We start from the raw sequence: 16,446 nt of genomic DNA, 5'->3' as shown, positions 1-16,446 counted from the left end.
TTATCTCAAAAAAACTTATTTTGCCTGAACTAAACATATTTATGTGTAAAAATGTCTAAAAAACTTATTTTTTTATGAACAATTAATATTGTTTGAACTTAAATGAATTTATCAGAACTTATCTAGCTTTTTTTTAAAATTTACGATGATATATGTGAGATCTCAAAGCTCTTAAATGTTTTTGTGATTTCTTATGTTAAGAGGGCGGGGAATACGGTAGTCCATCTCGTGGCAAGAGGGGATACTCGGGGTAATTCTGAATTGATTTGTATGAACTCTTTTCCGCAAAGTATCTCTACTTTAGCGGATCTTGATTTGCAATAATAATCCCTGCCTAACTTTTCCCTCAAAAAAAAAATCTAGCATTTTTTTTTTGTTTGAAATAAGTCAAAATAATTCGAACATAACAGAATCTTGTGAAAAAAATTGAATATGACAAACAAAATTGAATATGACACAACTCCATTATGACCCAACCTAATTCTAAATTGTAAAAAAATAATCCAAAACCGAACCATCATATGTAAAGCGAATTGGTACATGAGAATTTTCATTAAAGGTCGTAAGTAAAGGACTAGGACAATAAAAATAACAAAATTAGATTGACAAAAATAAATACCAAAAATGAAAAAAAAAACACTTGACCCAACCTAATTCTAAATTGTAAAAAAAAAAAATCTAAAACCGAACCATCATATGTAAAGAGAATTGTTACATGAGAATTTTCATTAAAGGTCAAAAGTAAAGGACTAGGACAACAAAAATAACAAAATTAGATTGACAAAAATAAATACCAAAAATGAATACCAAAAATGAAAAAAATAAACACCGTAGGACAGGATCGAACCCGGATTGCACAACTTTGTATAGGTTGAGGTAACCAATGGGACAAAGTAACTATTGCGATTCTTTTGTAACCGATATTTTATTTAACTTCTTCTATATTCTTATTTTGAGGGAAACCAATTCGTCCATCTTCTTGACTGTAACTGAACTTTCCTCTTTTGCTCCTCCGCGATTCTCGTTGTTCTTGTTGTAATTTTTTTTTTTAAGAAAATTCTCTATTCTGCTTGATTTCTTAAAATCGACTTGGAATTTTTTAATTTTCAACAATTATTCCCTCCAAAAAAATCTCAATTAGGGTTTTCTTTTCTTTTCTTTGGGATACAGAAACTACAAAAGAAAATTCGACTGGTTCCTTACAGAGAATAATTGTTGACGATTAAAAGCTTCCATCTCGATTTTGTGGACTTCGGAACTGAGTGACGAAATCGACTTGCTTGCACGAATTCAGGTATTTGCAGTAATTTCGATTATTTTGTCGTATTCTTTGTGTTTATTATTCGTGAATTCAGGGTTTTGTGCTTTAGTCGCTCGAGTCTCTTCATTCTGTTTCTCATGGTTCATTTCGTGGCTAATTGGCTCGTGTGAAATGGGTCTCCTAGGATAAGATCTGATAGTTTAATCTTTACCTCCATGTTTTTCTCTACTCACGTTCTGCTGCTACTGCTTACTACTCTGCATACTTACTGATCTGCAACTTTGTTGGTTGTTTTTCTTGGCATTGTTTTGGTTATTTTGCTTGGCATAAAGTAGGTTGTTTTGCTTGTTTCTGTTGATCATTGCTTCTGTAGGAGATTATAAAAATCTTAAATGAATAAGATGAGTCATACAAGTAGGGACTGATGGAGTGTAGTTGCTTGGGATTCTGATGTGCGTACTAGTCTGATCCTGATTGCTTTTGTTCTGCTTCACTGAGTAATGTTCAGTTGTGTACTAATTGTGTTGAGTTCGGATCTGATTTGTTGTTTTGATTTTTTTTTGGCAATTAATAAGTGATTTTATTAATAACCAAAAGGCTTAAACAAAAAATAAAAGCAACAGACCTCCGCAAGCACCTAAACTCCTCTAGAAGAAACAACCGTAGTACTTGAACTTTGGTTTTGGTAGCCGAGTTGCATATTGCCATCTGCGCTTGCAGCCTGATTTAATGTCACCTGTTCTTTGTAAACCACACTCCTACAGATATCACAAAGTATTTAGGAGTTTAGGACTATGAGCAACAAAGTTTAAAAACAAAAACAGAAATAAAGGGATCTCATGAATTGCATACTCCCTGAGTGGTTTTTTGGTTACCCACCTGTGATCCTACTGCCGTTCTTGATCCTTCACAAACCAGCTTTGCACTTTCTGTGATTCCTTGCCAAACGTTGGACATATTTTGTTTTGGTTCAAACATATCTATGTCACAACGTCCCTTGCAATATTTTGCTCTTAAGACTCTAGACCACAGTTTGTTTGGCTCAGTCAAGACTCTCCATCCTAGTTTGGTTAGAAAGGCCGTATTTGATTGCCCTGCTGACCTGAAAACCATTTTGGCACATTTATTTGTACCTGAATATTTGATCTAGCTTCTGGAGAAGCTGTGAAAGCATAGCTTGAGTTGTTTCCTTAACCTCAGCAGCCAAAGCCTGGATGACAGGGATCCTTTATAAAAGATAAAGAACACAATAACATCATGTTAAATATCAGTAAGATTCTTTAAATAGCTCAACTGTGACAATGCAAAGACATACTGGTGCAGAACGAAAACTAGGAGCGTAATTCTCACTTTGGGTGCATGGTGCATAATTTCCGTCCCTCACACATCTGAACATAAAAGGTGATTCACATCAATTAACAATGGCCTCAACACCTCACCCGAAAATTAAAAATTAAAGCAGGGATAGCTTCCAGATTTTTTTATTGATGACTAAAAATTAACGTTTCATAGTTTAAAAGTCCTACAGTATAAGATAAACACCGAATAGTTGAACAAAAAACACAAATTGCTCAGAATAGAAAGCAGTGAAAACTTAAAGTAACTCGCACGCATGAAACAATATTAATCACACGAAATATAAAACACCAGAATACTTATTTCAGCAGAAGATTTTGAAAAACTAATAAATACGAAAACATAGGATCCTCAACCTACTGCTACTGCACTATTAAATTTGTATTCTGGTTCAATTGTCATAATACATTAGACTGATTAGAAGCCACTATGAAATACTAACCAAATATGCCTCGTATTCAATGTTCAATCCAAATAAAGGAACCCTTTAGTTCAGAGAATTTTCTTTTCCTAGACTCATATTTCTAAGAAAAAGAAAAAGATGAAAGGGGCAAAAAAAAACACAAAAACATACAGTTAAGAGAAACTAAAACTGGAAGTGATGTTTTTTAACATATGCTGTTTTCGGGGGAAATTAACCACTTTCTATTCTTGCACTAAATTCACATATCTAGTAAAAAGCTGTTTATAATAAGCTCTTTGGGTACCCTCAAGGATAACTACAGTTACCACTTTATAGCCACATACGTGTCCATAAGCTGAGGAATTTCAAGTAAGTCCAACAAAAAACTGTGATTTGCCAGCAATGTTTGGTTCATTTTCCTCTTCTCCAGAATCTGTTCAGCTGACTCAATGAACTCAGTGCAACCAGATGTCAGCTAGGGACTTCATCGATCTGCAACAAATAAGTATATTCATTTCTAAACCATAATCCAAAAATTAATGATCAATTTACAATGTCAAAGTTGTCCAATATTTCAAACTTTGGATTTGAGAATCCTTGACCTTTTGATCCTTTATTCACGTTCATCTCTACTTTCAGTTGCTTGCAACGATCAGTTTCTGGCACTGCAGCAAATCCCTCACCTTTTGTACCGTATCCAGTACAAGGATCAGCCCAGTGGGCGCTCTTCCAAACTGCTGTGTCTGAATTGCATACTGATAATAGTAGTGTCCTCAAGGATCAGCCCAGTGGGCATTCTTCCAAACTGCTGTGTCTGAATTGCCTTGATCACGTCAAGTGCATCCCCTTCTAGTTCCACATCTTTGTAGTTCAGGTCTGCAGCCATACATAACCCAAACCTAGCTTCCATGGCCTCTCCCAACCTTGCGTCCCAATTCGCCTTGAGCTTCCTAACACCAACAGCCAGAACCTGTCCACCATCAGACCGAATGACAGCACCGAAGCCTACACCATCCCCACTTGTACTTGCTGACTGAGAATTAAGAGCAACTATTCTCTCTAAATTTGGTTGCATACTTACTGTTGTCACGGTTCTTGTTGAATCCCCACTTGTACTTGATGACTGAGAATTCATAGCAACTCTTCTCTCTGAATCTAATACCACACCACACTGGTGATCAAACTAGAATTCCCACTTTTATGGTCTTGTTTCAGGTTACATTCCTGATTAGAAACTGTATAGGATCTATGCTAAAGTTATCCTTCTAGGGAAAACCTGAACCATCACTTAGAACAAAGAACGCATATGAAGGGAATCATGTATTCAGATGGACACAACTCCATCCATGGTTTTGTTAAAATATAATTTATTATTTTGGTCAACTTTTCCATCCATGAACTGTATGCTTATCAAATGTCAGAAAACACTTACTTTTTATATGATTTCTTTTTTCAGGTCAAAAATAATGAGATCAAGGAGGAGGGGAAAAAACAAATTTATTCCACCGATGTCAGTTGCCAAGTTATTAAGATCAAGATCGAACAAGGAAAAACAAGCAACACATGGAACAATAGAAGTGGAAACAATTAAAGCAACCCTATCAACTTTACAAGAAGGTTAATTTATTTGCTCATTAGAGTTTGCATGCTACATCATATATGATTAAAGTACACATTTATTAGAAATTGACGAATCTTTAATTCACGTTTGCTAGACCGTCAACGACAAAGGGTGTTAAAGGATAGGCAAAACAATAGTCTCCATGGAGGTATACGTTAATCTTTTTATTTGGTAAATAAGCATTATATTAATAATTGCAGCACATTCCCCCTACCCCACCCCCTACCTATCATTCTGTTAATATTTTATTTCAAAACATGTATTAAATCTGCATATTCTGATACTTAACATGAAAATACGTTTGATTTAGAGCATGAGGAGAGGCAACTTGTTGAGAACAATGATAATGCTTTAGAAGATCAAGAAGGCGGTAACAATATAGACGAGACAAGAAACTATGATTTAGAAGTTCAAGAAAATAATATCAATTCAAACATGTTGAGAAACCATGATGAGGAGACACTTGCTGACAAGGAGGGGGAAGAGAATAATTCTGGTATGACTTATTTTATACTCTCTAGTTTAATATTTTTTCTTCATTTGCGATGGTATTGAGTAAAGCTTAAGCTATATATACATGTATTACATCGAACAAGAAAAAGAAGAAAACATACAAGACCGTCACTCATAGAGGTCCTACAAGAAATCTTCAAATGGCAAAAATGAGACCCGGTGAGAAGAAAAAAGTGGATTTCAACATAAAAGGCCAACCTAGTGGTGTGAATAGAGCTTGTCTTGCAAGTTATTGTGGCTCCCTTGTTAGAGATCCTCTTAATGCCCCACTTCAAAAGTTGAAAGTATTTTCAGAAATTCCAGAAGAGAATAAGGAGAAGATGTGGGATCTTGTTCTGGTATAAGTTTTTCTTGTTTAGTTATAAATAATTTTCATATATTTTTCGTGTCCTATTTGTTTTTACTAAGAGTTGTACTTTTGTTTGCAAGGAAAAATTTGATATTGGACTTGAGGATGATCAAGATGAAGGGGAACGTGAAAAAAGGAAAAAGTACATCATGGGGTCTTTGAATAAAAATACAGGAATTATCGTGCAAGACTAAAAGCTGATTATCATGATATTGAGAGCACTGACGAGGAGAGGCTTAAAGAAGAAAACAAGCCACCAAATGTTGATAAAGATGACTTGCAATGGCTTGTTGAGTACTTTGGATCAGACGAGTTTAAGGTAATTACGTATAATATTAATCTTTTTCCATATATCCCTCCCCGATCTTTCTACTTCTCATTTTCCAATTAAATTTACATAATATAGGGTAAGAGTACAAGATATACCGAAAATCGATCTTACCAAGATGCCGGATACACTTTAGCTGTTGCTGTAAACTGTTGCTGCTGCTGCTGCTGTTGCTGTTGCTGTAAACTGCTGCTGCTGCTGTTGCTGTTGCTGCTGCTGTTGCTGTAAACTGCTGCTGCTGTTGCTGTAAACTGCTGCTGCTGTTGCTGTAAACTGCTGCTGTTGCTGTAAACTGCTGCTGTAACTGATGTATGCTGCTGCTGTAGCTGCTGTAAGCTGCTGTAACTGCTGTATGGTGCTGCTGTAGCTGCTGTATGCTGCTGTCTTGCTGCTGTTTTTCCGTTTTGTTAGACTTGGTTTGACTTTTCAGTGACTTTTTTTATGCACCAACCTAGGGAATATTTAAATCGTCAGGAGTGATAGAAATATCCGAATATACCAATCAGACATCTTCTAAGACATGTTATTTTTGTGGTTTTTGTTTGTTTTGGGCTTGCTCGTTGTTGCAAGCTCTAAGATGTTTTTTTGTTTGAGATTGGACAACAATTGGTTCTCTTATTGTTAATAATATTATTGGAGTTGATAAATATTCGATTCTTATGAAATTTGGTGGTTACTTTTGCTATTTTATCAATACAATAGTTTTATTTTCCCTGCCACTAAATCCCTTTTATGACAATATCAGAATGCATCTAAATATCATTACTTTAAAAATAAGATATTGCCTCTAATTATATATAGAGGCATAATTAAATGATTGCCCCTAAATATACGTCGTTTTAGAAACAATCGTTTATACTGCCTCTAATTATATTTCGAGGCAAAACCATATGTCTGCCCCTAAATGTATACCGTCTTTAGAATCAACTTTTGCTATTGCCTCTAAACATATTTTGATGCAAGGATATATGTGAAGGAAATAATGCCCTTGGTCCAAGTATGCATTCTATGGTAAGTCTAATAAATGCGGTTCAGTATTAATTAACAAGTTAATAATTCAGTGAGATCAAGTGAGCTGAATGCCTAGCTAGAGGCCGCTTCAGTTCAAGTGGAATTAATGATATTAATCCACAGCTTACTCTTGACTGAACCCGTAGGGTCACACAAATAGTACGTAAACGGATCAAGTATCTAATGGCATTAGATACTCTATCTATGAATATTCGGAACCGACGGATCTTGGTTTCAGTGGGAGCTAAGATCGTCACAGGCAAGAAATGAATACTCCGGAAACGATGATATTACCGGAAACGGAAATATGGATCGTATCGGAAAAATAAATATTATCCAAAGTCGTAGATGTTGCCGGAAACGGAAACATGGTACGTATCGGAAAATATTATCGGAAATGGAAATATTGCCAGAATCGGAAATATTGCCGGAAACGGAAATATTGTCAGAATCGGAAATATTACCGGAATCGGAAAATAATTCCGGAAACGGAAATATTAAATATTTGTTCGAAACGGAAATTAATTCCGGAATCGGAAATATTAAATATTGTTCGTATCGGAAATGAATTCCGGAATCAGAAATTTAATCGGAAGCGCATCGTACGAATAAGCATCAGACGAGGCCTGCCGGACGAGGCCCAGCACGAAGCCAGGCCATCGCCCAGCAAGCCAAGCGCGCCGCACAAACAGCAAGGCCAGGCCCAGCAGGCTGCGCGCAGCGCGCAGCGCGCACAGCGCGCACAGCGCGCGCAGCGCACAGCGCGCACAGCGCGCGCAGCGCACAGCGCGCGCGGGCGCTGAGTGGGTTGCTGCTCGCGCGCACGCATGAAGCCCATCGTGGCTGTCGTGCGTGTGTGTGCAAGTGTTTGTGTTCGTGCACGTTTCCTAAAACATGCAGAGTTCGGTTAATGATTAAATTCCTAATTCTATTTGATAAATTAATTAAATTAGAGTTCTTGTAGGATTCTAGGTTTGATTAATTTGTATCTGAATAGGATTACGATTCCCTTTCCATACCGCTATAAATATGAGGCTAGGGCTCACAATTTATAACAGAAGTTTCAAAGTATTCAAAAGTGAGTTTTTTTTGAGAGAAAATTAAAACACACATCTTGCTCAAAAGTGCCGAAAATTCTAGTACCTTAAGGGCGATTCTAGTTGGTCAATCTTAAGGCGGATCCGGACGTACTGTGGACTATCTACGGAGGGACGACACTTGGAGTCCTAAAGACTTGTTCTTGTTCGGTTCGGGCGCAGCTAGGGAAGGCACGCAACAAAGAGTATGCATCTATTCTATGCTAAATGATTATGTGTAAATAATATGTTTTCCTGGGTTTTATGGTTTTTCCGCATGATTTATGAATTGTCATATGTATCATAACCTAACAGTGGTATCACGAGCCCCTTATTATTTTCATAATCTAAATTGCATGAACATGGTTAAATATTACAAATTTGCAAGAATTAAAAGGGGTGATTAATTTTCGTAATTGTTAATTAATTGCAAATTGCGTTTATTTAATTATACGTACGCAGTTTTTCGGCAGTTTCTTCGTTACTCATCCGAATTGAGTGATTTTTGTGTCAATTCCGCATGTAAAAGGCATTCTAAAAATTTTGACAAAAATAGGTTTTTTCTGCCGAACCCAGAATTCTCAAATTCGAAGCCTAACTATGACTTTTCGAAGGTTTTAGTTTTTCGAATGCAAAATTTCGTAAATTTAAGATGTTAAATTAAATATTTGCGATTCTTGTTGATAAATCTTGAATTTTTGATTGACCTACTGCATATGTTTAACAAGTTTGAATGCCTAGTCTTGTTAATTATGCAATCTAATTTGTAATTATGATTAATTTGTTGAAAATTAGAATAATTTAGAATTAATTTGATTTTCATAATTAATTGTAATTTAATTAGAAACCTATGATTAAAAACCACCATAAAAATTGTAAATTTACGATAAATTTTAAATTTTTATGACCTAGACTTGAATCCATACCAATCGGAAATCAATTGGATAATAAATTTTCGATTTTTCGCCCTAAAATTATGAAATTAATATTATTTATTAATTTGTCATTAATTTTAAATATAAATTTTAAATTTTTATGCGATTCGTTCATATAACTTGCACGCACGAAGCAATGGACGCTTCGTGTTACCCTTAAGGGGTGTTGTATAATGCGGGCATGCGACGACGAGCAAGGGAGCTCGTCGCCCGTGCGGCACGAATGCAATGAGCAAGGGCGTAGTGCACGAGCACAAGGCAGCAGCCCTGCCTTGTGTCGTGTGCCACGAGCAATGAACGAATGGGCATGGGCGAAGGGCGAGCCAAGGCAGTCGCGTGTGGGCAGCAAGCGAGCTGCGCCACAACGCGCACTGCCTCGCACAAGAGCGCGCAGCCTCGCGCGCAGCGAGCGCAAGCTCGCGTGCCACGAGCGCTGCGCCCAGCATTACTCGCGCGCACAGCGCGCGATGTCGCCCGCCCAGCGAGCGATGTCGCGCCCCAGCGAGCGATGGTTCGCGCGCACAGCGAGCGATGTCGCGCGCCCAGCGAGCGATGGCTCGCGCGCCCAGCGAGCGATGTCGCGCGCGCAGCGAGCGATGGCTCGCGCGCCCAGCGAGCGATGTCGCGCGCGCGCACTGCGAGCGATAGCTCGCATGCGATAAGCGCTAGCGCGCGCAGCGAGCACCAATGCGTGCGGAGGCTTGCGATAGGGAAGCAGCAGCTATGCGACGAGCGCATGGGCTGCGCGCACATGGCCAGCAATGGCTGTGTGCGTACGGCCCATGGGCGTGCAACGCGTAGGGTGTTTGCGTTACGATTAGATCGTTTTGAATGTTTAATTTGAAAATTTCAGTTCACGTAATTTTAATTAATTTTAAAATTAATAATTTGAATTATTTTCTTGGATTTTAATTTTGAATATTATAATTATAATAAATGTTATTTATTCTAATTATTTTACTAAAATTAAAATCATGAATTAATTTAAATACGACTGAAATTAAATTAAATTTTTGGATTCAATTATAAATTGATATGAGCTTTAAATTTTAATTAAATTTGTATGTTTCCGGTTAGACTAGAAATACATTTTTATGTTTAAAATTGGTAAAGCATATGAATTTATTGGTTTAAGTGGGAGCGCTTTTTAGTCATAAACTCTTGATTAGGTCTACAAATCCTTAAGGTTAAAACAACTTGATTAGAATTAATAAGGACTGAATAATTGGTAGATTATTGGTGCCCTTGATTAATTGCTGCAAATGTTTACGTGATGCATAATGTGTTTTACTGACCAGCTATGTGGGCCATTCATGATAATGAATGGGTGAATGGTATATATTGTATATGTACTGTTTTGCAGGTTATGAAGTGACTAGTATGGCCCAAATAGGATAGAAAATATGGTCTGCGTACCATTAATTTGAATGTAATTGGTCTAAAGTACCAAAGTTATTTTTCAATTCAAATATGGTCTGCGAACCATCAAATAGTTGTAATTAGTTATAGCTTATCCTATTTGAAGAAAATGGTGCCTCCCACGGAGATTTTCAAGACGGACTTTGAAGTTAAAGCTTCAAGATGAAGTCGGGCCATACTAGATCACAAATATCTTATGCATGTTTTAAGTTATTTATTGTTTTAAATATGTCTTAAAATGCATGAGATCAAAAGCTTGATTATGTTGCATGATTAAGGATTTTAGTTCACTTAAAATCTAACCAACATAGTAAGAGCCTTAAGTTCCAAACTTAAAAATTGAGTTAAAAGGTGCCATGCCAAAATATACACTTGCTTGGATATCCTTTACATCAATCTAGTAATAGTTTTCGCTCAGCGAGGTGTTACTTATTGGTCCTAAAGGGGCAAGGTACACAAATAATTGTGAGTACATGTTAGTTTTGGTGAAACTCAACGATATAAGTAAGGAGTCCTTTTATGTCGTGGCAAATTCGATAGGTTTACCTAATAAGTTCTTAGACGTACCTATCAACCAAGAATAGTTTCTAGACTATTAGCAAAAGGCTTTTGCTTACCTAAGATGTTCTAGGATTAAGTCGACAAACTGTGCTTAGTTCTTCAATGATTTTAGGATCTTGGAATCATTTTATTCACACCTGCCGGAACACATAATTTGAATAAAATGCTTAATAAACATTGAATTATGCATGTATGCTAGAATTTAAGTTTATTAAGAGAAACTGTGAATGGTTATTTATTTGTTTATTCTTTTCAATTGTAGTTTTTAATATGGCAAACAACAATTCATTCAACATTCGATCAATTCTCGAAAAGGAGAAGTTGAACGGGAAAAACTTCCTTGACTGGCAAAGGAACTTGCAAATAGTTCTTATGCAGGAAGAAAAGGAGTATGTCCTAGATGAGGCGATGCCCGAAGCTGCAGGCGACGGGGTCACTCAGGCAGCCCTCAATCGTTGGATTGATGCCAACAAGGATGTGAAATGTCTAATGCTCGCCACCATGAGTGCGGATCTGCAGAAAACGTTCATCAACTCAGATGCTTTCACAATCATCAGTGAGTTGAAGAACATGTTCCAAGATCTGGCTCGAGTCGAAAGATTCGAGACTCATAGGCAAATTCTTGAGACCAAGCTTAAGAAAGGCGAGCCTGTAAGTCCACATGTTCTCAAAATGATTGGACTCATTGAGAATATGAGTCGGCTGGATCAGCAATTTTCTCAGGAAATGGCTATAGACACCATCCTCCATTCTCTTCATAGCGGGTATGATCAGTTCAAACTGAACTACAGTATGAATAGTCTGGACAAAACGCTCACTGAGCTTCACGGTATGCTGAAGACCGCTGAAAAGACGCTCAAAAGTGATAAGCAGGATGTGCTTATGGTGCGTGGGGGCAAGTTCAAGAAATCTGGAAAGAAGAGGAATGCTAAGAAAGGTGGCAACAAGGCCAGCCCAACTAAGCAAACTGGCGCCAAATCTGCAAAGAGGAAGGTCAGTCAACCCACTTCTGAATCCGAATGCTTCTACTGCAAGAAGAAGGGGCATTGGAAGAGAGATTGCTTGAAGCTAAAGGAAGATCAGAAGAACGGAACAGTCGTTCCATCTTCAGGTATTTTCGTTATAGACTGTATACTTGCTAATTCAACTTCTTGGGTATTAGATACAGGTTGTGGCTCACACTTATGTTCCAATCCACAGGGACTAAGAAGAAGTAGAAAGTTAAGCAAGGGTGAAGTCGACCTACGAGTGGGAAATGGAGCACGGATTGCTGCATTAGCTGTAGGAACTTACTATTTGTCGTTGCCCTCCGGGCTAGTTTTGGAACTGGAAGAATGTTTCCATGTTCCAAGTCTTACTAAAAACATCATTTCAGTTTCTTGCTTAGATGCTAAGGGATTTTCCTTTATAATAAAAGACAATAGTTGTTCGTTTTATTTTAAAGAGATGTTTTATGGATCTGCTAGATTAGTCAATGGACTTTATTTATTAGATCACGACAAACAAGTATATAACATAAATACCAAAAAGGCCAAAAAGGATGATTCAGATCTCACCTATCTGTGGCATTGTCGATTAGGCCATATAAACTTGAAATGCTTAGAAAGACTTCAAAGGGAAGGAATTCTAGAACCATTTGACTTAGAGGATTATGGTAAATGCGAATCATGTTTACTTGGCAAAATGACAAAGCAACCTTTCTCTAAAGTTGGAGAAAGAGCAAATGAACTATTGGGTTTAATCCATACAGATGTATGTGGACCAATGAGTACAAATGCTAGAGGTGGTTTCAGCTACTTTATCACTTTCACTGATGACTTCAGTAGGTATGGTTATGTCTACCTAATGAAGCATAAGTCTGAATCCTTTGACAAATTCAAGGAATTTCAGAGTGAAGTAGAGAATCAATTAGGCAAGAAGATCAAGGCACTGCGGTCTGATAGAGGCGGTGAATATCTGAGCTATGAATTTGATGACCATCTGAAAGAATGTGGAATTATATCAGAATTGACTCCTCCTGGAACACCACAATGGAACGGTGTGTCAGAACGGAGGAACAGAACCTTGCTAGACATGGTCAGGTCAATGATGGGTCAGGCCGAACTTCCATTAGAATTTTGGGGACATGCACTAAATACAGCTGCACTCACTATAAATAGAGCTCCGTCTAAAGCTGTCGAAAAGACTCCATACGAATTATGGTTTGGAAAGCCTCCAAATGTGTCTTTTCTTAAGATTTGGGGATGTGAAGTATACGTCAAACGATTAATTTCAGACAAACTTCATCCAAAATCTGACAAATGTATCCTTGTGGGCTATCCAAAGGAAACAAAGGGGTATTACTTCTACAATACATCTGAGAACAAAGTGTTTGTTGCTCGAGATGGTGTCTTTTTGGAGAAGGATCACATTTCCAAAATGACAAGTGGGAGAAAAGTAGACCTCGAAGAAATTCGAGTCGAACAACAAACTCTAGAGAATGCTCAAGATGACATTCAGGATGAAACTCAGAGATCTTTAGAAGAATCTGGTGAGAATCATGGTCAATCTAGAAATGTTACCCTGCGTAGATCGCAAAGATATAGATCTCAACCGGAAAGGTACTTAGGTATTTTGACGAACGAGAGCTATGACGTTCTATTACTTGAAAGTGATGAACCTGCGACTTACAAGCAAGCTATGACGAGCCCTAGCTCCAAGCAATGGCAAGAAGCCATGCAATCTGAATTAGACTCCATGTCTGAAAACCAAGTATGGGATTTGGTCGATTTGCCAGATGGCTACCAAGCCATTGGAAGCAAATGGGTTTTCAAACTGAAAAAGGACAAGGATGGGAAACTTGAAGTTTTCAAAGCTAGATTGGTTGCAAAAGGTTACAGGCAAGTCCACGGTGTGGATTACGATGAAACCTTTTCACCAGTTGCAATGCTAAAGTCTATTCGAATAATGTTAGCAATCGCTGCATATTACGATTACGAAATATGGCAGATGGATGTCAAAACTGCTTTCTTAAACGGCGTTTTAACAGAAACTGTGTTTATGACACAGCCTGAAGGTTTTGAGGATCCAAAGAATGCTAAAAAGGTATGCAAGCTAAAGAAGTCAATCTACGGATTGAAGCAGGCATCCAGGAGCTGGAATATACGTTTTGATGAAGCAGTCAGTGACTTTGGTTTCATCAAGAACGCGGACGAATCTTGTGTATACAAGAAGGTCAGTGGGAGCAAAATTGCTTTCCTAGTATTATATGTCGACGACATATTGCTTATCGGAAATGACATTCCTATGTTGAACTCTGTCAAGATTTGGCTTGGGAAATGTTTTTCGATGAAGGATCTAGGAGAAGCACAGTACATATTGGGCATCAAGATTTACAGAGATAGATCTAAAAAGATGATTGGACTTAGTCAAAGCACTTATATCAATAAGGTGCTTGATAGGTTCAAGATGGCGGACTCCAAGCGAGGCTACCTACCCATGTCTCATGGAATGACTCTAAGCAAGACTCAGTGCCCAAAAACACTTGATGAGCGTAGACGAATGAATGGGATTCCATATGCATCATTGATTGGTTCAATAATGTATGCTATGATATGTACACGCCCGGATGTTGCGTACGCACTCAGTGCTACGAGCAGATACCAGTCAGACCCAGGAGAGGCGCATTGGACTGCTGCCAAGAATATTCTGAAGTACCTGAAAAGGCACAAAGATGACTTCCTGGTCTATGGTGGAGATGATGAATTAATTGTTAAAGGCTATACGGACGCAAGTTTCCAAACCGACAAAGATGATTTCAGATCACAGTCTGGGTTTGTCTTCTGCCTCAACGGAGGAGCAGTAAGCTGGAAAAGTGCTAAGAAAAGCACCATTGCGGATTCTACAACTGAAGCGGAGTACATTGCTGCACATGAAGCAGCAAAGGAAGCTATATGGCTAAGGAAGTTCATAGGAGAACTTGGTGTAGTCCCCTCCATTAAAGGACCAATAGCCCTGTATTGTGATAATAACGGAGCTATTGCACAGGCAAAAGAGCCTAGACACCACCAGAGAGTCAAGCATGTACTTCGTAGATTTCACCTTCTACGAGAGTTCGTTGAAAGAAAAGAAGTCGAGATAAGCAAAATTGGAACTGATGACAACATATCAGATCCATTAACTAAACCTCTGCCGCAAGCGAAGCACAACTCGCACACTGCAGCTATGGGAATCAAGCATATTGGAGAATGGCTTTGATGTCTCTGTTTAATGTTTTAAAGTTTTAGAGTTTAAATCTTTGTAAAACATTATTGGTTAATCATTCACAATAAATGAAAGGAATTCATTTTTCCATTTAATTTGTGGTTTATTAAATGATGAGTCCCTTCAAATTTGACGATATATTCAAGATAGACTGTCAGGACCAGTCCTGTGACTAAGAAATGTCTATCAAGTGAACTTGAATGTCAAAAGTTGAAAATGGTCCCTAATCGGAGTTTTCTATAAAATTGGACGCATAGAAAACGTTAGACGATTAGAATGCAAGATGACTAGTAGTTCTGTTTCTTGAACTATGTGGACATGGCAATGTCATAATCATTTGCATAGATACTTACTTTGGGAAGACTAGTATCGGACAAGACCTATGAAACTTTACTGTAAGAGATGAAAATCTGTCATAAGTAAATTTCATTAAATTATTAGACACTAAATCCTCAATACCTGAGTGATTTGAGATTACTTGTTTGAGAACTGGTTGCTTTGACGTCGACCAACCGTCGCACCGTAAAAGGAGGCTATAAAGGCAACGCTCAGGTAATCACCTATCAAACGAAGTCTAATCTCAAGATCGCAAGATTGGGATTGTCCTCCCATAAATCGGGATGAGATGCTTAAAAGTTGTACAAGGCCACTCGGAGAGCTAGAAACTGTGAAATGCATGGCCGTGCTCGGATGAATCATAGGCTATGATTATCTGTTTATTTGATCAGTTGAACTCTGAAACCGAGGAACACCTCTGGACATAATAAGGATGACAACTCTTACCTTATGTTCAAGAGCAAGCATCGAGCGACAAAGGAATTAGGAAACGCACACTTGTCCCTAAGGACAAGTGGGAGACTGAAGGAAATAATGCCCTTGGTCCAAGTATGCATTCTATGGTAAGTCTAATAAATGCGGTTCAGTATTAATTAACAAGTTAATAATTCAGTGAGATCAAGTGAGCTGAATGCCTAGCTAGAGGCCGCTTCAGTTCAAGTGGAATTAATGATATTAATCCACAGCTTACTCTTGACTGAACCCGTAGGGTCACACAAATAGTACGTAAACGGATCAAGTATCTAATGGCATTAGATACTCTATCTATGAATATTCGGAACCGACGGATCTTGGTTTCAGTGGGAGCTAAGATCGTCACAGGCAAGAAATGAATACTCCGGAAACGATGATATTACCGGAAACGGAAATATGGATCGTATCGGAAAAATAAATATTATCCAAAGTCGTAGATGTTGCCGGAAACGGAAACATGGTACGTATCGGAAAATATTATCGGAAATGGAAATATTGCCAGAATCGGAAATATTGCCGGAAACGGAAATATTGTCAGAATCGGAAATATTACCGGAATCG

General features: G+C 38.0%; 1 protein-coding gene across 1 annotated transcript; it reads left to right on the top strand.

The window, feature by feature from the left end:
- Positions 1-997: 997 nt before the first annotated feature.
- LOC110779663 (uncharacterized) lies at positions 998-6,516 on the top strand. Its single transcript, XM_056828436.1, has 7 exons — positions 998-1,294; positions 4,477-4,637; positions 4,736-4,789; positions 4,952-5,137; positions 5,209-5,492; positions 5,584-5,822; positions 5,910-6,516. Exons 2-6 carry the CDS (start codon positions 4,487-4,489, stop codon positions 5,695-5,697), a joined length of 789 nt encoding a protein of 262 aa, XP_056684414.1. The 5' UTR covers positions 998-1,294; positions 4,477-4,486; the 3' UTR covers positions 5,698-5,822; positions 5,910-6,516.
- The last annotated feature ends 9,930 nt before the right edge of the window (positions 6,517-16,446 follow it).

Source organism: Spinacia oleracea, chromosome 5, assembly GCF_020520425.1.
Source record: "Spinacia oleracea cultivar Varoflay chromosome 5, BTI_SOV_V1, whole genome shotgun sequence".
In the NCBI taxonomy this organism is placed as follows: domain Eukaryota; kingdom Viridiplantae; phylum Streptophyta; class Magnoliopsida; order Caryophyllales; family Amaranthaceae; genus Spinacia; species Spinacia oleracea.
The sequence above is the reverse complement of the archived record's forward strand: the minus strand, read 5'-3'. Positions and strand labels throughout refer to the sequence as shown.

Bases quoted from the DNA above. Each gene is read 5' to 3' on its own strand.
- LOC110779663 (XM_056828436.1), top strand. From the start codon at position 4,487: ATGAGATCAAGGAGGAGGGGAAAAAACAAATTTATTCCACCGATGTCA. The intron at 5,138-5,208 runs GTATGACTTATT...GTAAAGCTTAAG, and splicing joins GGGGGAAGAGAATAATTCTG to CTATATATACATGTATTACA. The intron at 5,493-5,583 runs GTATAAGTTTTT...TTTGTTTGCAAG, and splicing joins AGATGTGGGATCTTGTTCTG to GAAAAATTTGATATTGGACT.